Below are 26,845 nucleotides of genomic sequence, written 5' to 3' on the forward strand. Positions count from 1 at the left end.
ATGGATGCTGTGTGTCAAAAGAATTTCTGTGTTATTATGGTTTGCAGTACAACTGTTCCAACTATTTCAACCATCAAATTGCTGATATGGTGACTAATTAGTGCTTTATTAGTGTTTTTGTGGTCAATTATAAAGTGTTATAAAAAAGCAAAATGCAGTTTAATAAAGAAGAGCTGTGCAATTCTTGTTGTTTCCTTCTTGGAGCTACTTTGTTTGTGCGTGGAAGAATTTTTTTTACATAGCTCAGTTTTTATAAGACACATTTCCCTCCAGTAACTAAGAACAACTTCTATGATTAAAAAGTAGACTCGAGCCTTTAGATGTCTTTCTGATTGCTGGCCTCTATTAAAAACTTCTTAAAATAATAGATAGATTTAATTCCTCAAGCCAAAGAAAAATTATATCATCTTAAGTATTTTCCATATTTATTATATTGATTTGACTTGGCTGCAGAAAAAAAAAAAAAGGGAAGCAAAATCTCTTGTATTGCAAGTATTAAATGTACCAGGCTAAGGTTTACTTAATTAGAACCTCCAGGCAACAAAGGAGCCCTTTTTTAAATTCTGTGAATCTTAATATGCTAAATAATGCAAAGCTTCGACTCTTCAAGCATGAGACACACATCTGGCAGCTTAACATTTAAATTACAGGAAAAAAAACACTTCAGTTGTAATTTTCATGAAGAAAAGAATGGGAAATGTATTACAACTAAATTTAATTTCTTTTTAGATTTTTCATCCTGTCTAATTGCAAGCATTTTGCCGTCTTTCCCTTTATTTATTTATTTTTATACAATTTTTTTTCTTTGCATTTTCTTGATCTTTAATTTGAGCTGCTTCTCACTGTTTCAGCCACTGAAGAATTACATTGTGTTTTTACTTAGCAAAAATTGTTCAGAGGAATCTATCTTAGGTTAAAATAATGAGCTCACTGGTACAGAAAATAAAGAGAAGAATGGAATTTCAAAGCCTCACAAATAAAATACAACAGGCACGAGACATGACTAAACAACAATTTTGAGTTGGTTCCAACTCCAAGTTTTAATTTTTCAATATTATTGTTTTCTTTATTTTGCTATTTTCTGGCTGTTTTCATGCAAAAGTAATTACTTCCTTTTTTTCTTCATATTTCTCCAAAGAACATTGACAAATTGTTAATTATTTCTGCAAAGTTCATTTGGTAAACCATTAAAATATGGCAAATTAAAACATTAGCACAACAAAGAAAAAAACAATAACCTATAATTCCAAGTGTGTAGTCTGGAAATATATATTATCATCCCCCATATACACTTTTAGTTTATGTTTATATGTGTGTGTAATATATGCAGAGTACTCATAATATACCATCTATATTGTGATATAGTGTATGTGTGTGTATGTATGTATGTACAAACACACTATGGGGCAGGTACTTAATGGATGTAAGTTATCATAGGTGACTTCAGTGGAACTATGACAGTTTACACCAGCTGTGGATCTGATCATATATATCATGAGCTCTGTGGGTGTGTGTAAATATATAAAACTCTATACACACAAACACACGTACATCTGCATGTGCAAATAAATTACTATGTAAATGCAGCGTATGTATACACTGAGCTCTCAAACACACTTGACTAGCCACTACTGGTTGACAATAGGAGTAACTGAAAAAATGTAAAAATAATAACTAAGCATATCATTTGTCTGCCCTGGTTGTGTTGTGTCTTTCCAGTTTCACCCCTAACTTCTCCCCTTCTCACCAGTGCTCAGAGTAATGTGGTTGGAGATTTTTGTTCACATCGCTGGTCACTGCATATGCCACCATGTTACATTCAAGCCCTTTTGCAGTGATGCTGAGCAACTGTTGTTACGTGAATGCTGGCGCTTTGGATCTACTTTCAGTGGCACTCAGCAGGTAGCAGAATTGAGCTCATGGTTTACACAACAAAGTAACCAACATTCTTTATACTGAAGAAATAAATCTGGTGTTATTTAAAGTTTCCTGCACTATTATTGTTCTTGTGTCCTTTATTTCTATCTATCCAAGGTACTTATATGGGCCCTGTTACCATAGTATCACACTGTTCAATGCATTTATCCTCACAATGCCCCAGTGAGAAGGGAAGCTCTATTATCCCCATTTTACACATGGGGAACTGAGGCACAGAGTGGTCAAGTGACTTGCCCAAGGTTACACAGGAAGTCTGTGGTGGAGCATGGAATTGAACATGGGTTGCCTAGGTTCCTGGCTAGCATGCTAACTAGTTCCCCTCCATTTCAGGTCTTTTTCTTATATGAAATTATATATGTGGCTTTTTGCTTACAGAAAGTTATCCTTGTCAAGTTATCTCAAGTGGTTCACATAAATATTATGATTTGGTCCCAGTGAAAGAAGACCAAGGTATCTCTTACAAGGTAAGGACAATGTTATGCTCTTCTTTAAGGTGCACATACCATTCTCTTATTACTAAATAAAGTTTCTCAGAAAACATTTGCTGAAACAGGTAATAGGTATTTTGGTCTTCTAAGTAGGTTTTCCTGTGCACAAGGGAAAGGAAAGCAGCTGATATTCCAATATGCCAGTAAACCTTTATGGCTCAGAACACACCTTTTCCTGAGCTGCTAAAGACTGGCTATATCAATCAGTTTATAAGTTACCTTCCCCTCTTTGAAGTAGTATTAGATTTTTATTTTCTTTGCTGATTTTGCTGTGCTGTTACAAGTTATTGGCTCTAGTCACTGCAGCTTCTACCTGTTCTCTGCAGAGGATAATTTTTTTTTAAAGTTATTGTTGTGGATCAGACTATAGCTACCACAATGCCCATATGACCAGTGGAATTCTTATGGGGAAAACTGAGGCACAGGGTGAAATGACTTATCACCCAAGAGGCCAGTGGGAATGGAACACAGGTTTGCCTGAGTCCCAGTTCTGTGATCTATCCACTATACAACACTGTCTCCCTTTACTTTAATTTGACTTTACTCATATCTGATCTAAACAGGTCAGTTCAAGAGAGGAATGGATCCAAAAGAGTCCTCCTCCTTTTATTCCAGGGATCACCATTTTACTCTTTTTGAAACCTTCCTCTTTTAAGGTTCGATCAAGATTCTGCCTTATGGGTGTTTGCCCTCTTCTAGGGCCATGTGTTCTAGTCTCTTCTGAATTAATTCCTTTGTTACTGAGGTAGTCCCTGAGTGTCAATGTCTTCCATGTGTTTTATCTTCATACAAAGGGCCTGAGAGTTGTACTTTCATGTGCATTCATCTTGACACATCATAAAGTGTGTACCGGGCATTTTTTGTTTTATTTTGTATCCATAAGCTTCAAGTCCCTCTTTCTTTGCATGTAAGTGTCCAAAGGCACGAATAAGGGAAAACAACCATACTGTCAGATAAGAGGGGATCCCTCTGAAAGAAAGAGCACCTGTGGTATTAGACATGTTGACACTGTCATTTTCGAATTGCTTGGCCAAGGATCTGATCAACTTGTGAATAGGCACAATGCCATTTAAACACATGGGCACACATTGCCATGAAACCACACATGAGTCTCACATGCATAGTCTCAGGGCAGAATATATCAGTGGGGCTTCCCACGTCTGTCATTCCTGAGTATTGACATTTGTAGTTCAGAGAATGTGTCCATGCTAAATTACCCTGGGCTAGATTTACCATAAAATATTTTTAATGCGTTTAATGTCCCATGGGAGAAATAATTGATCATGTATAAACAGTACTCAGAATAATTTGTTCCTCTGCTTCATATGGTTTCAAAAACAGAGATAAACTATTATTAATGCTTCCAGAACAGCAGCATTTTAAAGGTGGATTTGCTAACAGTACAATAACATTGAGCATTGAAAAAAGTCCAAATCCATATAATCTTCCCCCCATCCATCTCCCTCCCCATGAGAAGAAATTGAGGAAAGAACGGAAAATCCCCCCCTGTTTCAAATCACTGAGTTTTCAAGCAATTTGTCCCCTTTAGGGAGGCGAGGAAGACATGAAACAAGCAGAGCAAAAACGACAAGAGCCATTTTAGAAATGGAGGGCCAGGTCCCAGGGGCAAAGCTGCATAGCTCTTGGGGTGACAGACTAAAGGGAAGTGTTAACTATCTGGGCTGGCTCCAACCCCATAATAACCAGCTCCCTTTAAAAAGAGAGTCATGGTGTTATAGTAACCTCACCAGTGGCTGGCTCCAAACCCCTACCTCATAGTGGCCCCATTTCAGCAAGGTACTTAAGCACCTGGATAATTTAGTATTGAGTAGTCCCATTGACTTCAATAGGATGACTGTGCTTATGAATGTGGTTAAATTCCTGGCTGAATTAGGACCTATGTTAGGGTACTGGAGCACAGAAGGGGTTTCTGTATAGAGCAATGTTGACATGAATTATTGGGCATTTGAAATCTGGTTTTAAAATTTTTAAATGATCCCTTTTTTCGTAATGGATTCAGTGAAAATGTCTGGATCCAACCCCCCTCTGCCCCCACCCCCAATTAATTGTGATGTTTGAAATCAAGATGCAGGGTCTGAATTTTGTTACCTGAGCCCATTTCAGAGCCTGGTAATAGAATTTTCTCCTAAAATAAATTCCTAATTGAATTTTCTTGACAATCATTGCATCAGCAATTTTTACACAGTTCATTATTTGTTAACAGGTCTACTCTTTTCCTATTTTTTTTTCATCTTTAAGAACAATATTTGACAAACTTTGCCTATTTCTTGTACTGTGTTCTGTTGTTGTCGTTATTGTTTTTAAAACAAACATTTGTTGTGGACAATAGACAAGGTTACATTAGTAGAAGGAATGTTTTTCGGAAGCAGCTGGGCTACATATGTACATAGAATCTGCTCTGGGTGAGAGTGAAGAGCAATGGTAGCACCTTATTTTATGTTGTTATCACCATGGTGTGGCATACAATTACGTTATTGAGTGATGGTTATTAAGGACACAGCCATCTTTGTCATATGATCTTTGTGAGAAATTAAATGCATGCCCATCCTCAGGCCATTGAATTAATGTTTAGTTTTGAGTTATGTTTGTGAATGATCAAATATAGGCCAATGAAATGCATATGTAATCCTTTTTAATGCCTTTTTGGTTTGTATCTTAAGTAATGTATTTTTGATTTAATTTTCCCAAGGAGTAACGTCACAGAAACTATGTCAGTGCAACTCACATACTTTGCCCACACAACCTTTTATGAAATCTCAAACTGTTTTTAGGGACTGAGTTCTTGCAGTGATATGCCTAGCTAGTCCACAACACTATTCCATGGTTGTATGATATTAATGTTTAAAGGCATCTTTGAGTATGAAACCCACTTCTACCATACCTTAACTATACAAATTCATATTAAACCATCTTTGCAGCCATGTTCTATGGCAGTATTTCAACTGACCACTGAAAATATCATAATGATTTTTATCATATTTATCTATATCCATGTTTAGCATACCATTGACATGGATCTGAGTTTCAGTCAGCTATGTCAATGAGTCCTAAACTAAACTGCAAAAGATAGCTGCAGTCTATGCAATCAAATTTTAAACAGATTTGCCTGTTAGACCATAATAGCTTATTGAGTAAAAAGGGTAGTAATAATTTTCTGTATTAGTATATTTAGCAAAATACATGGTGATCTTACTGGGCCCAATACTGCAATCTTATGCCAGCAAAACTCCCACTGAGGCCTCCAAGGTCTATAAAAAAAATACGATTTCTAGTTAATTACTGTTCATAGATTTTTAAGGTCAGAAGAGACCTGATCATCTAGTCTGACTTCCTGTATAACCTAGGCCATAGAATTTCATCCAGTTACTCCTGTACTGAGCCCAATAACTTGTGTTTGACAAAAACCATGTCTTCCAGAAAGGTGTCCAAGCTTGATTTGAAGTCCTCAAGAGGTGGAGAGTCCCCCACTTTCCTTGGTAGTTTGTTCCAACGGGTAATCACCTTCACTGTTAGAAATAAAATTTCTAAGTGAATTTCTCTGGCTTTAACTTCCAGCCATGTGTTTTTGTTATGCTTTCTGTGCTATATTAAAGACCCCTTAGTGCCTGGTATTTTATCCCCATGAAGGTACTGATACACCATAATGAACTCACCTCTTGATCTTCATTTTGGTGAGCTAAATTGGTCAAGCTCCTTAAGTCTCTTAGTCCAATGGATTTTTTCCCAGTCCTTTCAGCCTTTCAGAACTAAAAACATAGGGAGAGAATGTGGGCAGCATACAAGGATCCCTCCTAGCACTCCCAAAGGGAATGGGAATGGTGAGGAAATATGAACTGTGGCCCAATCCACTTCTTCACAGGACAGCAGAACAGGGCAGTTGGAAGACAGAAACAGGTTGCATCATTCTCTGGGTTCTATAGCAGAATTGGGCTTAATAATGGATGTGTACCAGTTTCTTGGATAATACGGTAAGCATGTTGGGCCTGAGTCACCACTGCTTCACTCCAGGTTTACCCCAGTGTAATACAGTGAGGGATCAGGCCCACTGATAGAAGTTAACGTTAAGGTGGAAATGGCAATTCTAACTTTGTATTTATTGGCTTTTGTCAGTATGTGTTACAACCTTCATATTACTTTGATATAATATTATGTCCTGATTATTCTGAATATGTGTAATAATTTAAAGAGGCAATTGAAACAAGATTTATGCTTTGTTTTTTGTTGCAGCTATTTAATGTTTTATTTATTAATCTTTTATTTTAAAGATGAATCAAAGTGATCCAATTGACCAACAGTGTCAAGGCAAATCAAGTCCTGGAACCAGTGTAGCTGCAGGAGAAGGGGAAGCATCTTCACCGAATACTTCTTATCTGGACGAATTAGAGAAGTATAGATTCTCTGTGTGGTAAGTAACCTAAGCATCTAATAGCCTTATATCTAGAACTTATTTTTTGTTTGCTTATGTAAAATAGTATACATAGCACATGTATATACATTACACACAAAGAACTATGTTAACAGAACATTATGTTTGCAAATTCAAGCCCTTAAAAGTTAGCAAATGCCAGTGTTAAAGTTGCGGTGTAATCTTAATTCAATCCCCTTGTGCGTAAGCATTATGATACAGTCTTTCTTTCCATGAGCACATTATATATTTTACGTAGGATCCCCGCCTCATTCAGTGCACAGGATGGGCAGTGCTCATTTAATATTTTGTTTTCTGCTCAGTGCATATCTCCAGGCCTTATTTATTAAACACTGTTCAGATCCCGCTCTGTAGACAGAATTATTAATTTGCTTGTGGGGTTTTCTGTAGGCACTCATCACTACAATGTCGGAGTGCTTCACAAACATTAATTAATTAATTTTCACAACACCTCTGTGAGGTGAGGGGTGTTGTTATTCCCATTTTACAGATGGGGATCTGAGGTACAGAGGGATGAAGATAAAAAGTTTCCACTAATTTTGGGTGCCCAATTTGAGAGGCTGGGACCTGATTTTTTTTTTAGAACACTTGCCAATATATAGCATAAGTGCTTGTTGGAAAAAACATTGATGGAACCATTTTCTGTCAGTCACTGCAATTTTGTTGAAGTTGAAAACCTTCACAAAATTGTTTAAATGTTGCTGAAAATTCATTTTGGAGGTAAGCTGGAAAAAAAAATCTCACTATGACATTTTCTAAGCAAAATGTTTCAGTTTTTTGTTTTGAAGTTACTTTTCTCTATGACCTTTTATTTATTCTATATGATAAAATAAAGGTATACTATGAAACATAATATATAATAAAAAAGGCAAACTCAAAACAAAACATTTCAATCCATCAGAAACAATTTTTTTAAAATTTTCTCTTGTGGAGAAGTTCAAAATTTGGGGGGTTTGTTCCTAATCAGAACAAAGGCAAATGCTGAAATCTCAAAATCTTTTTGAAATGGAATTTCCATCTTCCTATCACAGCTCTGTACAATGCTTTATATGTTCAAAGCAGAGCTCAATACTTCTGCAAATCTGGATTTCAAGTCAGGCACCCAGAAAATAAGGAACACACAATGAGTGACCTCTTGTGAAAAGTTTGGTTTAAGTGACTTTTCCAGAATTACATAGGAACACTGATAGATGCAGGGATAGAATCCCATACTTCAGAGCGGCATTCAACTACCATTACCACGAGACCATCCTTTCTTTTCCTGTAGTCCCCTGCCTCATGAAGCAGCAAATGAAGGAGTCCTCCAGACAACAGTCTCCTTCATGCAACCCTGGATCACCCCCAGAGCAGTGAAGCACTGAATGAGGCAGGGGGTCCTCTGGAAAAAATAGTGTGTGATCATGTCATTAAAGACTGTGTCATAATGCTGCTGGAAGTGTTGTCTTTTAAAAGGGCCATAAAAATATGATTCTGGCCATTTGTGGCTATTAGAGACCCCAAGGATTTTCTTTTAAAGCGCAGCTGTTGTAGTTGCAATGTTAACCCCACAACATCCTTGCCAAATCCCAATATTATATCTTGCCTACCTCAATTTTCCAATTAGTTAAAAAAGTCTGCACCATTTCCCATCCTAAACTCTACTATCTATCTATGTCTTACAGAATTTCATAGATCCAGTCAGTGCTGGTAATCAATATCTAAGCAATATTGACTTTTGAAAGAACAAAATATCATTCAAATTGAAAGTACCCGTTTTTCTCTTTCTTTACTGAAAAAACCCTAGCAAATTCCAATGCTCCAGAAGTGAACAGTAGTCTTGGAAAATCATGGTTATTGGCATCCCTGCTGTAATCTGGGCCCAGTGAGGACTTTAAAGATTAAGGCTCTGATTCGGTGAGGTACTTAAATAATCAATGGGAATATTCATTAGCTTAAAGTTAGGCGTGCATTATTTGCCTTGTTGAATTGCGGTCTAGGGGCAGATTGTGGCCCTTCCCCTACATTTTTCTTTCTCTTTTCATGGTAAGTTTTTAGTAAACTTATATTCCCAGATCATGTAATTAACTGCATGTGGGCACACATCTGACTTCAGTGGGGTTCCAGGCAGGTGAAGAAGGGTACCTCAGAACAGCCAATTGCAGGAGGGGCCTTATTTTGTAGATGCTAGGAAACAATTATTTCAAAATGATTTCATGCTTAATGGTGGCTGTGCAATTCTTCCTCACATGGAGATAATCACTCTTGATATTTCATTATATTAATGTGCCATTTGGTTACGCTGTCTCTGTCATCTTATTTACAGTAAACACCAGTATTTATTTATTTTTACTTGAAAGTTCCATGAGGTGGAACAAAGTCAAATTGGGAGATCCTTGTCTGTGTAATTCCTTTACTTTCTGATTCGGTGCTGGTGAAATGTCATCACTGTAGAAAATAAAGAGAGTAGGAAAACAAATCTCTTCCTAAAATGGACATATATTGGATTTAGCATCTTGAGCAGGGACCTTTTAGTTTATCTTCTTTCTCAAATTGAGAGTGAATTCAGTTTCCATTAACTAACTGAACAAACATCAGATGCCATTTTCTTTCAATTTCTCTGATACACTTTCCACCACAGATGACCTTTCAATAGGTTTCTGCCTCTTTTTGTCTTTTTCTCTTCTTCTTTTCTCTCTCTTCTTTCATTCTCTCTTCTTTTCTCATACTCTTTATCAAAGAACATCGTTCTCCTTTGTCTGCTTCCAGACCTTTTTCTCTCTTAGGGTTTGCTACCCTTTAAAAAATGTAACACAAGATAATTAGCTACCACAAAAAAAAAAATTAATAGGGCTGTAGGTCTAGGGGCTGCTTGGACCTCCATAAACTTCAGAGTTTTAGATGCTCTGAGATGCAATCTGAGCAATTTCCTTGATCTTTTATTGGAGCTGGTAAATCATTTATTGGGGAAGCTTTTTTACAAAACCCTCTTTAAAAATATCCCATAAAATGTATTTATCATAAAATACTGTACTACCAACAGTCTTCAAAGTTGCACTGTATTAATTATAAACTAACAGTTGAAATGTAACAAGTTTAAACTTTACAGTATACTCTCCCTACCTCTGTCTCTCTCTGTCTCTCCATGTAGGTGTTGCTAAAAAAAGAGGTTGGAGGAGGAAAGATAAAAAATTGGAACTTCCCTGTGATTTTTTTCTCACTGCTATCAGTGTGTTTCTGTCTGTCTATCCCTTTCTATTATTATTAATATTGCCGCTGTGTCTGGAGACCTAATTAGGCCCCATTGTGCTAGGCACTATACGCACAGATGACAAAAAGATTGTCCCTGCCCCAAAGAGTTTATAGTCTAAGGCATAGATCCTGAAAACACTGTATGGGGATGCACCACTGTGGCTATGCATAGCTTTGCTGAAACAAATGGGGTTTTGTTCAGTCACAGAGAATTACAGGAACAAGGCCTAACTGTATGATGAAAACAACCAATGGATACAAAGACAAACACGGAAAGCACAAGATAAAAGGGATATGAGTATGGTTAGCATAACTAGCAGAAATTGAGGCACACCAGCTGCCTAACCATTGATGAGTGTTTTGTAGGCATCGGTGCAGAGATGAGACCCTAGAATCTCTCTCCAAACCCTCATATCTTTGAGTCTTTTCTCTCTCGTTCTTTCAGTTAAAGGACTCACATTCATAGAACCCAATGCCCAATTACCTCATTGAAGCATATGAATATTTCCCAGTGTCTAACTGGAGGAATTAGACATCAGGAGATATTCAAAATCCTGGGTGGGATAGTAGATTCTTGGGGCCTTTTACTTCTCTGAGTAAATTCTGAATCCATGAAATTTTGGAAGCTTCAAAAATACAGTTGGGCAAACTAGGTGAAGTAAAATAAGAATCTGTCCCTCAACATTTTTTAACTCAACTGCTTTTAACTACAATTCTAGTTTACTAACAGGATCAGAAGGGCCAAAATGCTGAGGAAAATATCTGTTCCCATGGTATTTCTGGTTCATCTAGAAGTAGGAAGTTCCAGAAATTTCATGAGAGCCTAGACTCAAAAGTTTTCCAACCCAGTTCTGCAGACCAAATAAGCAAGTGAAACACATAAAGTTTGACCATCACTATAAAAAATGTTCCCCACAATTTTTCTTCTTTGGCACTGTGAGCCCACATCTCTAGAAGTGAATAATAAATATGGTATAATAAATCCTTTCACTGCGTACTATTTGTCTTTGTTTTTCATTTGTGTATAGATTGTTGATAGAAACAAACGATGACTAATTCATTTATTTTTAAAATTATATGTATTTTAACTTATAAAAATATTTAAACTCTGAAACTCTATGAATCTTTGATATGAGTTATGAGCCTACATAATTAATTGGCAGCTTATGCCATCAACAGCCCCTCAATAAACACAACTGTTTAAGATTAATATTATGTACTAGGATAAAAGTACCTATCATATATGGCTTCTAATCAAAGCAGTTAGATCGTTAGCAATGCAGCTATAGCTCCTGATCAGATTAAATAATATTAGAAAAGAATTTTTTTCCAAATCCTAACATATGTTGAGCCAAATCTAGCTAACTTCTCTAAAATTTAATTATCCTAGCCATTCATGGAGAAATAGTATGCTGCATAGCAATCTTGTGTTTAAAGTTGCCTCTGTACCACAGGTACAAACTAGTTGCAATATTTTTATCATATTGCCTAGTAAATTCAGATTCTTAGACAGGAACATGAGACTGAGAACAAATCAATGTTACCCTGTGCAGAGACATTAGGAAGGGCTAAATTCTACCTTGATTTATATCCGTATGCCACTGAAATCAGTGGAGTTCAGGAGGTGTAAATCAGAGCAGGCTTTAGCTTTAAATTACAGCCTTTGTCATTTCACCTGCTGATTTGTGGGTCTAACTCAAAGTGCGAGCTCAGGGAAAGTAAGAGTTAACTATAAACAGCAAAACATGGTAAAGTTGTTTTTAAATAAAAACAATAAACTTTCCTTTTATAACACACATGTGATTTGACATTGAAATGAATGCAGATGCTTCTTTGCTTGGTGTATTCCCTGTTGTGCTTTCTAAAACACCTTCACATATGGTTTGCCTCATTCCTGTGAAACTGCTTGTTGTTTATGTCACAGAAAGCAAACAGATTGATTTTACACCAAGTAAGGAGGATGATGAATTATACGTTGGAGTAAAATCCTTGTCTGAGTGTTCAAAATGTTTGAAATTAATGTTGCTTGTTTAAAAAGTTTCTCCCGTGAACTCTTCTTAAGATTTTATTAAAATAAAAAAGTATTGTGTGACTGCTCATAAATGCAAACTTTTATTTGAATATGTAACATTTTCAAATTCAAACATTTACTAAAAGTAAAGGTCATTTTTTACCATTTTTTTATATCACAGTCCTGTTAGGAACTGCTTCATATACTATCAACAAGAGTGGATAGTCACCTTTTTTCCCCTTAAGAGGAAAACTTCCTTATTATTTTTTGCGGGGGTGGGGGTAAGAGGTGAAGGAAGACAGGTTGTGTAGTTGCTGATATTGGTTTATGATAAGATAATTTAACTTTTTTTTAATCATCCCATTGGATTGATTAATTATAACCTAGAATAAATATTTTTCTTGAAAGAAAAGCTCAAGGTAACATGCGTCACCCACTTGAAAAATATAGTAATCAGTTGTATTAAATCATTGGAGATCTTTTCATCTTTAATAATATTTTAGGGACTAACAACAAGAATTTTTGCTATAAGCTGGGGTCGAATCAGATTGAAGTGGTGGAGGAGAAAGACCTGCATGTATTGGTTGATCACAGGATGACTATGAGCTGCCAATATGATGCTGCTATGAAAAAGGATAATGCAGTCCTAGGATGCATAAGGCGAAGTATTTCCAGTAGAGACAGGGAAGCATTAGTACCATTATACAAGGCACTGGTCAGACCTCAGCTGGAATACTGTATGCAGTTCTGGTTTCCCATGTTTAAGAAAGATGAATTCAAACTAGAACAGGTGCAGAGAAGAGCCCTAGGATGATCAGAGCAATGGAAAACCTTCCTTATGAGAGGAGACTCAAAGAGCTTGGCTTGTTTAGCCTAACAAAAAGAAGACTGAGGAGAGAGATGATTGCTCTCTATAAATACATCATAGGGATAAAAGGGAGGGAGAGGAATCATTTAAGTTAAGCACCAATGTGGACCCAAGAACAAATGCATATAAACTGGCCATCAACAAGTTTAGTCTTAAATTAAACAAAGGTTTCAAACCACCAGAGGAGTGAAGTTCTGGAACAGCCTTCCAAGGGGATTAGTGGGGCCAAAAAATCTAACTGGCTTCAAGACTGAGCTTTATACATTTATGAAAGGAGAGGTGTGATGAGACTGCCTTCAACTGCATGTAGCTGATCTGCGACTGCTAGCAGCAAATATCTCCAATGGCTGGTGATGGGACACTAGAGGGGGAGGGTTCTGAGTTACTACTGAGAATTATTTCCCAGGTGTCTGGCTGGTGGGTCTTGCCCACATGCTCAGGGTCTAACTGATCACCATATTTAGGGTCAGGAAAGAATTTTCCCTGGGTCAGACTGGCAGAGATCTAGGTGGGAGGGGTTGCCTTCTTCTGCAGCATGGAGTATGGGTCACTTGCAGGTTTAAACTAGTGTAAATGGTGGATTCTCTGTAACTGGAAGTCTTTAAATCATGATTTGAGGACTTCAGTAAGTCAGACAGAGGTTAGGGTCTATTACAGAAGTGGGTGGGTGAGGTTCTGTGGCCTGCAATGTGCAGGAGGTCAGACTAGATGATCATGATGGTCCCTTCTGACCTTAAAGTCTATGAGTCTAAGGGCATATCTCCACTTACTAGGGGATCGATCCACTGGGGAGTGATTTAGCAGGTCTAGTGAAGGCCCGTTAAATCGACTGTCGATCGCTCACCTGTAGACTCCGGTACTCCACCTGAATGAGAAGCATAAGATAAGTCGATAGGAGAGTTTCTCCTGTCAACCCAGCGTGGTGTAGACACTGCAATAAGTCAACCTAAGGTACGTTGACTCCAGCTATGTTATTCACGTAGCTGGAGTTGCGTAACTTATGTCGACTTAGCCCCATAGTGTAAACCTGCCCTAAGTAAGGTAAAAGATGTTTGTGATGTAATAGCATTTGCAACAGGTCCAAGGCTACTGCCATTGAAGACAAAGGAAGTTTTGCTCCTTATGTTAATGGAAGCAGAATTGGACCCTTAATTTGTGTCTTTAGATTGCAGATCTGAAGTCCTTGCAGATAGACAGTTCTTGTGAGACTGGTACATATTTCTATTAGGTTGTTGCTTAGTATATTTTATATTTTTCTGCTTTTTCTACTCTCAAGACTTTCAGCACTGTGGACAAATGATTAAATACAGCATGGAATCTCTTCTATTCCCTATGATTTTCTGAAGCCACCTGATGCCACTTATCATTACTTTAGTATAATTCAGAAAATGGGCACAGTACAATACATTTTGTACATCTGTGAGCCTGAATATCCTCTCATGCTGGTATAAATAAAGAGTTGTGTAAAACTGGTTTAAATGAGAGTGGTGAATCAGGACCAATGTGTATATCACGATAATGCAGTTCGGGAAATGAAGACCAAACTGACCAAAATTAATTTAGCCAACTGTCTGGAAAGGTAACATGACACCAGAGATAAGGTTTAGATATCCAGGAGTTGCTAGATTACCAGTCTGTCCAAATTCAAGATGTATAATTTAAGTGATAAAAGGGCATAAACTGGCAATATGGAATTTATTAGATTCTAAATCTCAGATGACCAGTACATTAGATAATACAATGCTCAGCTGTATTAATTTCCAAACAGTGCTGAGGAAACAATTGAAGGATTTAATTTTGAGCTTCAGGCACTGTAAATTCTTTCAATCTCACACATTTATGCCTCCAGGAGATAGTGTCTTGAGCCATGCTCATCTTTACAAGGCTATGCCATTAGGTGGCCATTCATTCCACAATCCACTTATTTATATATATATATTTTTTCCGAATTTGTGTTGCCTAAATTGAGACTAAAAAGAAGGCAATCTTTAATACTGGAATGGCTCAGACAAAGTCAGAATCAATCTGAACTACTGGAGTAATAGTAAATGAACAAAAAATAAAGGGCTGAAAATACGTATCATTGGGCGGTGGGAACTGCACCCAGGGCTGTCTGTTTAAAGGGCAGTTTTTCAAAGTTCTCCAAAGTCAAGATGCACAGTCAGTTTGGCCTAAATTTGGTATGGCACTAGATAGACTGGAGTACAGTTAGTATTGCAAATTTCTAGGGTCTTATAAGGACCAATCCTGCCTATGCTTATGCTTGTGAATAACATTACTTACACATTGAAACATGCAACATTTGGGTGTTGCATATTTTCCCCTCTCACAGGTTTGGAATCATTGGAATCCCACTACCATAAAACTGTCCTAAACAGTGGAAAATCAGGACCTGTGTGTGCATCCATTGTGGAAATTAAACCATTGATAGAAGGTCCCCATAAGGCCCTTTCTGACATAGAGTTCCTTTAGGCAGAAGGGGAAGAAGGAACAGCCACAGAGACTGTACTGGGGAGGTGTTCTCCATGCTGACTCTGAATGTGCTGATCCAGAAAAGAACACTGAGACAGGTTAGGCAAGTGCCAGGTCACTGTTTCTATGACTATGTTGATTGTAAAAAGCAACAGAGGGTCCTGTGGCACCTTTAAGACTAACAGATGTATTGGAGCATAAGCTTTCGTGGGTGAATGCCCACTCCGTCAGACGCATGTTGCTTTTTACAGATCCAGACTAACACGGCTACCCCTCTGATATGTTGATTGTGTAGCAGGGACTCATGCAGTTGCCATTTAACCATATGTACTGAAGTAAGAGCAGTGAAAGGCATGTGCTGCAGGTCTGTGGGAGTGATAGACTCCTAGGTGCCTCCTCTTTCTCCACTGGAGCTGGTCTGAAATTCTCTCACAGTCTTCCAGGCCTGCAGCTCCTGGGCAGTCCAGGCTTCCAGTGTATGTAGTTCTGGGGCAGCTTCACAGCCAGACTGTCCCAAAGGCCAGGTCTACACTAACCCCCCCACTTCGGACTAAGGTACGCAAATTCAGCTACGTTAATAACGTAGCTGAATTTGAAGTACCTTAGTCCGAAGTTACCGCGGTCCAGACGCGGCAGGAAGGCTCCCCCGTCGATGCTGCGTACTCCGCTCGCCGAGCTGGAGTACCAGCGTCGAAGGCGAGCACTTCCGGGATCGATCCGGGGCACTTCCGGGATCGATCCGGGATCGATTTATCGCGTCTTAATCAGACGCGATAAATCGAACTCAGAAAACCGATTGCTTACATCCGGACCCGGATGTAAGTGAAGACGTACCCTTAGTCATGGACCCTAGGACTTTCCCTGTTGCAGAGAATTTTGACATTTTTGGTTTTCAGTCCAAATCAAAATTAAACCAAATTTTGAAATATCAAAATCCTCCACAAAATGGAGCTATCTTTCTCTGCCTACTTGTATTCGCCATACAAAGCCTGCTTTACTCAGGTTTTGTGTGGAGCAGGGGACTTAAACTCATGCTTTCTATACAGCATGGGATGGAAAGATGTATTTGCTTGTAATGGTATATGCGTGTTCATATTATATTTTATTTCCATGCGCTAGAAAATATGACATTACTGATGACAAGTGAAGAGAAGCACACTCTAAGTACACCACATGGTCATCACTAATGAATAAAAAATAGGAAGTCTATTACATTGCCCACCTTCCCATCTTCAGAGCACTACTGATAAACATTAAAGAAGTTGGAGTTATCCATGTGCATTAGTAGCAAAATGAGTACCCTCGTTTGGATCCTATTTAGTATAGTGCAGGGGAAAAATATTATTGCTGCTTTTTACCTGTCACTACTGTGGTGTAAAAGCATCTGTAGGTAAAATGTCTTGATTTCAGTAAATTCTCCAACTCTTTCTGCTGTAGCCTGTAGCAAAATGGATAATTAGCTAAAGAGTCTTATGGGATAGTTCTGGATCTATCAGAGTAAAATATCTCCATAGATACATTAATGTAAGTTATACAGCGACATGTGGCAAAACAGAAGTATAAATCAGCATCAACCCCGTCTCTAGCTGTCTAGTATAAGTTAGATATATCTGTGAATGACAAGAACAGACAATAGTGATGGTAGATTGGGCAGAAGGGAAGGAAGAAGGTTAGAAGATATAAAGATCATGTAGTTTGTTGTGTATGTATTTTGCTCCAGTATGTGTGTAGGTGCTGGCTGAACAGCTGAGCAAAAGCAGGTGGTGTTGTAAGGGAGATTGGACAGCTAAGTGGAAAAAGTAGAATTAGAGGGAGGAGCTGAAGCAAAAGGCTGAGCGTGGAGCAATGGAAGAGGGGAAGCCATTTCATGTGCAAGGAGGGAAGCATGGGGAAAAACAGGAACGAAATGTACAAGTGAGTGAAGAAGACAAAGCAACAAAATGGGAGGACTGGAGACAGGATAGGGAGCAATAGGCAGAGCTAAGTGGAAATGTGGGCTGAGAAATAGGTAGGTGCAGACTCATGGGATAACTTGAAGGTGAGGATGAGCTCAGGTGTTTGAACATGGCTTGGAGAATGATGGGAAGCCAGTAAAGGGATGTAAGTGGTGTGCTTCAAGTGAAGGGAAAGGAAGATTATTTTAGCTGCAGCATGTTGGGTGAATTGGAGAAGGGAAAGGTGAGAGGCAGGGACTCAAGGAGGGTTACATAGTCCAGGCATGAGGAAGCAGAGGAATGAACTAGAGTTTAAACTATCTTCTCTTTGCTAGAGATGGTGTCTCCAGGTCAGCAATGAAATGCATTGACAGGGAAGCTTAAGTGGCTACTGTATTTGATGTATCTGGTTTGTGAATATTTAGTCATCAGGGCCATAATTCTGGTAACTGTCATCCCCAGCGGTTTCCTGAAAATAGTTTGTAGCCGTGAAAAGCACCTATCCTCTAATGTAGAGGTGACTGAGAGCTTGCTTTGTCCTGCAATAGCTACCAGAACATTTTTCATCTGCTACGATTGGATTTCAATAGTAGGTGACACTGGTTGCCAAGAGCACTCAGCAAGGTGTACCACGCAGAAGCATTTCCCCCCCCAAAATCCTCGTGCTCTGGAGGTTGATACTTGAAATGCAGGAAGAATAAGATGCAGCCATCCGTCTTCTGTCACCCAGAGTTTGGGGATGGGCTCAAAGGGCTTAATATTTTCCCACTCGTATAACTGGGTATGACATCCTGGCTCCAGTGAAGTCAGTGACAAAATTCCCATTGACTTGACTGGGGCCAGGATTTCACCCTGGGTATGTTGCCTTAGACTTCAGTGGTAGCACAATATGGCCCCAAGCAAGTGAGTTGATCTGGGGTGGCATTGGAGTTGGGAATATGCTGGTGATGAGATGCAGGTGAGGGTTGGGCTGCCTGACCTTTGTGCTCAGAACCGAACCTAAACAATTTATTTGGAAAGCCTGGTTGCTAAATTCTGAATAAACTTTTTATTTAACAGGAAGTCCCGTATACTGCGATTTGCAGTAGCTATGCATAGATGTTATGAAGGTGTGAATTACAATCTCTCGCTGATTCTCAAAGAGAGTAGGGAGCTCTCTGGTGTACTGCAGGCCTGAAAGCGTCTAGTATTGGTACCTAGATCTATTCCAGTTTTGATTTTAGTCTTCCACTGAAGGGAAATGATTGAAAACATTCCAGAGAGTTTGCTTTATAGGATTTAGTTTAAGAAAACTTATAGGAATAAAGCTCCTAGTTCAGCCATTCTTTCCTGCAGCAGTTTGGAACACTGTGCCTCTCTCTTGTGCTTACAGAAATGCCCTCTCTGACCTTTAATACTTCAATCTAGGTAATAGTGTGTGCGTGCGGGGGTGGAGGTGGGGAGAGAGGAAGTATTTGAATGTCCTAGTGCTTCATTAGTCCCATTACCCGGCTATACAGGGCAAACCATTTTACAGAGCTTTTAACTAGCTACTGATGTAATTTGTTATGCATTGTTTGCCTGTTAATCCAAAAATTACTGTTCCCTTTGAAGTTTGTTTTACATAAAGGAAACAATACCACCCTTAGCAATCGTGTGTACTATTTTAAAGGGGGGTGACTGCCTAATTTTATTTGCTTTGGCGTTTCAGTTGAAAAGTGCTATCTGGGCCTTCTTTTGTTTCTGTTTGTCTGGTAAGTTATAGCATTTCAAACTTGGAATTGTTTCCATTTCAAAGCACCATACCACAGGCCTCAGCTTTTACAAAGATATTTGTATGAGTGTTTGGGACAGAAGAGCACTAGTTCAGCTCACAAATGGGTAAAATTCTGGGAAAAGAAAACATCTTTGTCTGCCTGCGTCTCTAATAGACATAGACATTCAAGGAATTGGCTTTGACTAATAAAGCCATATATGGATTCTGGTTTTTTAGGTCTGACTTCAATGGGGTTTAGAATCCTAGAAATGCAGGGCTAGAAGGGACCTCAAGAAGCCATCAAATCCAGCCTCCTGTGCTGAGGCAGGACCAAGTAAACCTAGACCATCCCTGACAGGTGTTTGTCCAACCTGTTCTTAAAAACCTCCGATGATGGGAATTCCACAACCTCCCTTGGAAGCCTATTCCAGAGCTTAACCATCCTTATAATTTGAAAGTTTTTCCTGATACCAAACCTAAATCTTCCTTACGGCAGATTAGGCCCATTACTTCATGCTTAAATACTTGTTTAAAGTTAAGTACAAGCTTACGTGCTCTGCCTAGAAATGGGATTATTTTTTTCTAAATTGAGGATTTAGAAAGCACCTCTCTCTTCTAGTCTCCCTTCTCATATTTTTAAACTACCTAGTATGTTCTCATTATCCATATAAACGTCAAATCCTGTTTTGTATTTCAGTAAGTTCTTGGCCTCAATGTCATGTCTGTAGAGTCTGATATGTCAGGACCTTCCACAGCTGAGAAGCAAGTATTGTGTGTCTGTAAGGGTGTGGACTCACCCCTGCGGCGCCCCCTACTGGTTGCTTCGGGGAATCAGCTCGTCCAGCATCTGGAGTGCCCTCTACAGGCCGGTGATCCACCTTGTCCCTCGCACTGGCCCCCGTGTCCCTCCCAGGACCCCGGTGCCCCTTGCTCTGGGTGCTGCCCCCTGGCAGTACCCCACAGATCTGGGTCTCCCCTCCCTGGGGAACCCCCACCCGCTATCCCCACCTTGCTTCAGTACTAGGCCGCTGCCAGTCACCAACTAGCCCCCGCTCCCTGGGGCAGACTGCAGTATAGGCCACTCATCACTGGCAAGGGGGGTTTGGACCTGCTGCCTTGGCCTAGCCCTGGGCTGCCCTCTGCAACCCCCAGTACCTGTTGGCCTTATGCTAGGCCGCAGCCTGGGGCTTTCCAGGCTGGAGCTCCCCAGCTCCTCAGCCTTTCCCCAGCCCTGCGCCACTCAGGTACCGTACCTCTAGATCCCTGCAGCCAGACCCTTCTCTCTCTGAAGGCAGAGAGAGACTCTGGCCTGAGCTCCTGGCTCCCTGCCTTTATAGGGCCTGCTGAGTCTGTTTGGGGCATGGCCCCAGCTGCAGCCACTTCCCCCAATCAGCTCAGCCTTCATGCTGCCTGCTCCCTGGGATATCTCAGGCCCTTCCAGGCAGGAGCAGGTGTCCACCCTGCTACAGTGTCCCATTGGAAAACTGCTAGGCTTCCCTTTCAACTGGCCTAAGGCTCCCATTTCTAGCCTTGCAGGATGAGGAGTTTTTAGACCTTAAAATAGGCACCCGTGCAGCATATCAAGGGGGAAAATACCAAAAGAGAAAAAACTTCTCTCTGACGGGGTTACTTATTTATTTAAAATGCTCGGTGTTTGATGTTGCTCGGAGATTGGAGATGTTAGAATAAATTCCAGGGAGATGGATTAGTGGCAGAGGGCAAATGAAGTGGTGAAAGCTGCATGACAGATCCATTTTTTTCACTTGGGAAACCTCACCTGTGGTGTGTAAGGGTTTATTCTTCTGTCTTTGTATTTACACATACAAACACTTGAGATAATTGGCAGCAGTCCCCACCTTGATTGGACATGGCTATCAACATAAGCACCACAGCTGTGGTGCCCTTCCTTGCCTTCATCTATTTGTTTTTAACATTTGATAAATAGAGCTAATGATGATGACTTCAGGTGTCCCCAAATTCATGGGTTTTCCCCCTCTAATCAGTTGACTATCAACATTTTAACTCCAAAAGGTAGGACAAGAAGTAATCAGATTAATCTGCAGTAAGGGAGATTTAGGTTAGGGGCTTGTCTACACTGGCATGCTAAATCAGTGCTGCTGTGATTGATGCAACAGCATCAATTTAGTGGGTCTGGTGAAGACACAATAAGTCAATAGCGGAGCACTCTCCCATCGACTTCAGTACTCCACCTCCCCGAGAGGCGAAAGCTCAGTTGGTGGCAGAGCGTCTCCTGCTGACATAGCTCGGTGTAGACACTGTGTTAGGTCAATGTAAGCTATGTTGCTTAGGGGGGGTATTTTTTCAGATTGCTGAGTGACATAACTTACATTCACTTAAGTGGCAGTGTAGACCAAGCCTAGATATTAGAAAAAAACATTCTAACTATAAGGATAGTAAAGGCCCTATCTATAAAGTGACAACAAAGAGGCACCCCATTTTAGGCCTGACCCAAAGCCATTGACTTTCCCTTGACTCCAGTGGGCTTGGGATCCGGCCCTTTCTGTGTCTCAGTGGTCTATGGGTCACTGCAAGCATGAACACTGACAGGTTCCAAAATATGGGTAGTCAGCGCATAGTCCACATAAAACAAATGTAGATGTTTCCTAGTTTAAGTGACGTTTCAGAAACTGCAAGATATTCCTGATACTGGACGTGTAAAGCTCCATGAAACTCATGTGGGACCTGACATTTATACAGTTCATCGCTACTGTATATCAAGGAATGTTACTTTCAGCTGAGAATGCATATTCATTCTTTTTTGTTAACCTTTGCTTCAGTGCATTCATGACAAGATTGTATGGGTATGTAGCTGTGTTTTAACAGTTTTTTAATTTCAGTTGTTGCTTGAAGCACTATGCTGGAAATTAGACACTTTTAGTAGTTCAATTATTGTTGATTTATTCATCCCCCTTGTAGATACAGTGAATGTAGTTACTATAGTAAGGTTATCTAGTTCTGAATGCCAAATGCCAAGTTTCAGCGCTTACATCGTGGCAACTGCAAGACTTATTGGCTTGAAATTTGTCATGCCACCAGTAGTGCCTTGTAGCATTTGGTTCACTGATTTTCATTAAATGGGGGGAGACTGGAGAGAATAGCAATACTTGTGACATCATGGATTAAACTGTTTACTAATGTTACAGGGAAATCAACTTAGAGTAATACACCCAAGGCCTCATTCCTCTGTGATAAAGACATTTCCTGCATTTTATTTTAAATGAAATTTGGTCATTCTTCCAATCAAAGTCAAAGAACGTTAATCAGGGTGGTATTTTATCAAAGGGGAAAAATAAAGATTGAATTTGTATCATATTACCCATTTTGAAAGAATAGAAAGCTTTAATGAAGTATAAAGTAAAATACCAAATTGAAAATACATGATTGTGATTTCATATGTTAAAAGTTACAAAATTCATTGATTTTGCTATAATTTACTTTTTTGGGGCCATGATTCAGCAAAGTACTTAATCACATACTTAAGTCTCATCAACTTCAGCATGTGCGTAAACCCCAGATTTTTAAAGGTATTTAGCCATTAGCCTAAGTCTCATTTTCAAAAGTGACATAGATATCTACCTAAATCTCATTGTCAATGTAAAAGTCAATGAGACTTAGGCTCCCAAGCCAGTTAGACTTTGCAATGCGTAAATACCTATTAAAAATCTGAGCCTAAATCCTTTACTAAACTGGGTCTCTGAATGGATAAAATCTTATTAATACAATGAGGCAGATTCTCAACTATGGCAATTTACACCAGCTGAGGATCTGCCCCAAATTTTTATGCCAACCTATGTTCTCCCCAATCACATCATAAGATGCACATCTGTAAAATATAACATCTACTGACAGTAAAATTAGCTTGCTATTATAAGGAGGCGTCTGCCATACTGCAATCTGCCATATTCACCTTTAAAGCCACCTGCCATTTAGCCCTGCTCCATCTTTCAAGTAGAATTTCTTATTACAATGTCAACCCATACCATCGCTTTACCAACAATGCAGACCTTGATTGCTCACTTATCTACTTTTCCCACTAGCACCTTTATGATTTCTTACATACCACCCCTTATACCTGGGGGGAAACTTCCTATCAGAATGTGCAAAGCCACCATCTTCTCCTCTTTTAATCTCTCCTAAAAAAACTACCTTTGCTATAATGTCTACAAATAGCTCCTGTCTGGCACTAGTTAGACTGGTAGCCACACATGACTGCTGAGACCACTGTGATTACTAGCCCAAACACACTCAGTTTTACCCTTACCTCATCTTTCTACACCCATTTGTCTGTTTATTCCCCTGTTGTGCAGTCTAAATTCTAGATTGTGAGCTCTCTGGGACATAGCTTTTCTTTGTTTCATTTGTTTCTGCTGTGTCTATTACAGTGGGAAGTCCTGCTTGTGGTCCTTTGATGCTACTGGAAAAGAAACAATTATAATAATCAATGTATTACCATTTAATAAAGCCAGATCTTTAGGTGAGATAAATCAATGTAAATCAATGTAGCTCCAGTAACTTCAATGCTGATTTATATACGAGGATCTGACAAGAATTTAGGGATAAATTCTGGCAGGCACATGTAAGCAGGCACACCGTAATGAAGTGCTGTGAGACCTGACAAAAACAATTATACAGTCTAGCAATCATAATATTATTATCACTGCACACATAACTGTCAACTCAGTTACCCTTAACAACTAAATATATAAGCTTTATTTAAGGTTAAAAAGAAAAATCATAGTAATTCATACATCACACATGGTCTTAGAGAAAAAAAGGGAGCATCCAGCTTTAAATGGCATTTATAGCTCAACCAAATACCTCTTCAATAGTCTCAAAACTTTCCTAGAGGTCTAAAGGCGAGGATTCAGATATGAGCCTCTAGACCTCCAGGGAAATTTTGTGACTAAAGTCTTCTTCCAGTTCCTAGTTAGGGAAGCTCTTGCATTTGCAACAGGAGCAGTCTTAGCCATTTTTGGCGGTCAGGATGGAAAACATGTTGTGGAATTGTAATGCCAGCAGACCCCAGTTGGTGGCAGCCAGGATCAAATCTGGGACCTCTGGAGCTTAATGCATGAGCTTAAAGACACATGGTTTCTTAGCCGAGGTTGTAACAGGCTCATCAATCTCTAGCGGGTTTAGCCACCACTAGAGGGGGACAGAGTGCCACACCAAGCAGGCATGGGTTACATAATGCCCACCCTACCCCTCACCCCCCCTGGAGTGGCCGAGCGATAAATAAATAAACAGCCAAGCAGCAGAGTGCCTCCTGGAAGAAGACGCCCAAGGCAACTGCCCTGCTTGCCCGCCCCTAAACCAGCCCTGATTTGTTGCCTTGAGGATCTGATGCTGTTAACCCTTTCCACCAGGCATAAGGCTTCAAAGCTTACTGAAGTCAATTGAGCCTTTCCATCAGATCCCTAAGCGCTTACAGCCATGAGAAGTCTTATTAACTGCCACAAAGTTCCTTCAGTTAAATTAATGGTTACTACTCACAGTATTGAGCACTGTGCCTGGTTTTAAGCGTTTGAAGGGTCATGTCCTTCAATTATACGCTCGTCAGGGCAGGGAGGTGCCATCTTTTGTGGCTGTAAAGCACAGTTATATTTATAGCAATATGTAAATAGTACAATACTTCAGATTTATCAAGAACCTAACAGAATTACCATTCTCAGGAGGTGGTGGGAGGAAAGACTAGGTGCATAGGAGTTGCCATAGTGGATTACACCTGTGATCCATCTAGTCCAATATCCTGCCTGCAATGGTGAACAGACCCAGCTACTTCAGAGGAAGGTGCAGCAAACCCTGCAATAGGAAGATGTGGTATAATCTGCTCTTCACAAAGGTCTTATCCTGATCCTTAATATTTAAAAACTCTCTTAAAATCTGAAGCATGAAGTGTTATATTCATTTCAAAATTGTTGCTAGCATGAACTGTTATTGTAACTCTGGATATTTTTCTTTATCCATTTAAATGTCCAATCCCTCTTTTAATTTTGCTAAATACTTGGGTGCAACAACACCCTGTGGCAATGAATTCCACAGTCTATTTCCTTTTATTAGTTTTTATTAGAGTTGGGTGGAAAAAGGTTTTCCTATTCCATGGAATTTTTTGAAATATTGAAAAATTTCCCATCCCAAATTGGAAAGGAAAGTTGAAATCTCAAAAAGTTTCACAAACTGGAAAAAATAATTAGCTTAAGTCAATCAAAAGTTTCATTCTGATAATTCTGATATTTTTTATTTTTACCATTTTAAATATTTTTTTTACTATATTTAGATTAAATCTCAAAACACAAAGTCATTCTGGCCTAGGAAACCAGATTTTTCTTGTAGAAAGTGTCAAAAATGAAACCTTTTGACAATTTAAAAGCTTTTTTTGGTAAAATTAGTTGAAACTGTCCCTTTCCAGTTTTGATGAATCAGCATTTTTGGACAAAAATGTTTCATCAGAAAATTCTTGACAGCGCTAGTTTTGTATTTCTCACCTTACAATTTCATTCAATGTCTCCTGGTTCCTTTGCCTTTTCCAGACTGGTTGATAAATATTTTAAACAGCATTGATCCTGCTATGAATCCTCCAGGCAGGGCCGGAAGCAGCTGCTTGGGGCGGCCAATGGAAAGGGGCGGCATGTCCGGGTCTTCGGCGGCAATTCAGCGGCGGGTCCCTCAGTCCCTCTCTTCCTCTTTGAGCTGCCGCCGAAGTGCCGCCGAAGAGGAAGAGAGGGATCGAAGGACCCGATGCCGAAATGCTGCCAATCGGCTTTTTTATTTTTTTATTTTTTTCCGCTTTGCCGCTTGGGGCGGTGAAAAAGCTGCAGCCAGCCCTGGCTCCAGGTAGTGTGTTGTTAACCTGTTGCTATAAAATTGACTATGTATCACTACTCTTTCTTCTCTTAGCTACTTTTTCATCCAGGACAATACTTTGCTCTCATCCATGACTACCTAGTTTCTTTAGCAGCATCTTCTGAGAGACCCTGTCAAGGGCCTTTTGAAAGTCTAAATTATGTCAAACAATTCTCCTTTATCCACTACTTTATTGACACGATCAAAGAATTCTAATAGATTTGTGAGATAAAATTTTCCTTTGCCGAAACCATGCTGGTTGGACCATATCTTCCTAGAGCTTTTTAAAAAATACAAGTATAAATTTGCTATCCTTGAACCCTCCAGTGTAGGAGCCGTTTTTAATTAGATTACTTTTTTTGTTTGTTTTGCTAATAGCTCAGCCACTTCATACTGAAGCTCCTTCAGAAATCTTGCATATACTCTATGTGGCTCTGCAGACTTCCTGGCTTTTAAATTATCAGTTTGTTCCAGCACGTCTTTTTCTGTCACCTCAATCTCTGATAGTGCCTTGTCTTTATTACCAGAAAAGAACAGGTCCAGGATTGATAACTCCCTTTCATCCTCCCTGGTGAAGACTGATGCAGCCCCTAATGATCAAGAAAACTCACCCTTTTTTTCAGTAAATGATGGCTAACGAATGAACTGTCTGTCTAGTTAGTACATTGGGGCCACAATTTTCTTATGTAGATTCCTTTAAATCCCTATTTAGGCTGCTAAATAAAAGTGGCCTACTTTTCAGGTGTGTTGATCACCCACGGTTTCCATTGAAGTCATTGGGAACTGCCAGTGTTCAGTGCTTCTGAAAATCAGTGCACTTTTCTTCAGGAACCAAAATAGAGATTTGGGCATCTAATATG

The 26,845-nt window shown here is 39.4% G+C and overlaps 1 protein-coding gene across 1 annotated transcript in view; it reads left to right on the plus strand.

The window, feature by feature from the left end:
- The window catches only part of LOC135873697 (uncharacterized), a 168,476-nt gene that overhangs the window by 98,585 nt on the left and 43,046 nt on the right, over positions 1–26,845 (plus strand). Inside the window, exons 16-17 of the mRNA XM_065398337.1 lie at positions 2,314–2,402; positions 6,713–6,852. Coding sequence (XP_065254409.1) covers positions 2,314–2,402; positions 6,713–6,852 — 229 coding nt within the window. The remainder of the gene's footprint in view (positions 1–2,313; positions 2,403–6,712; positions 6,853–26,845) is intronic.

The sequence above is a fragment of the Emys orbicularis genome, chromosome 2, assembly GCF_028017835.1.
Source record: "Emys orbicularis isolate rEmyOrb1 chromosome 2, rEmyOrb1.hap1, whole genome shotgun sequence".
NCBI classification, from domain to species: domain Eukaryota; kingdom Metazoa; phylum Chordata; order Testudines; family Emydidae; genus Emys; species Emys orbicularis.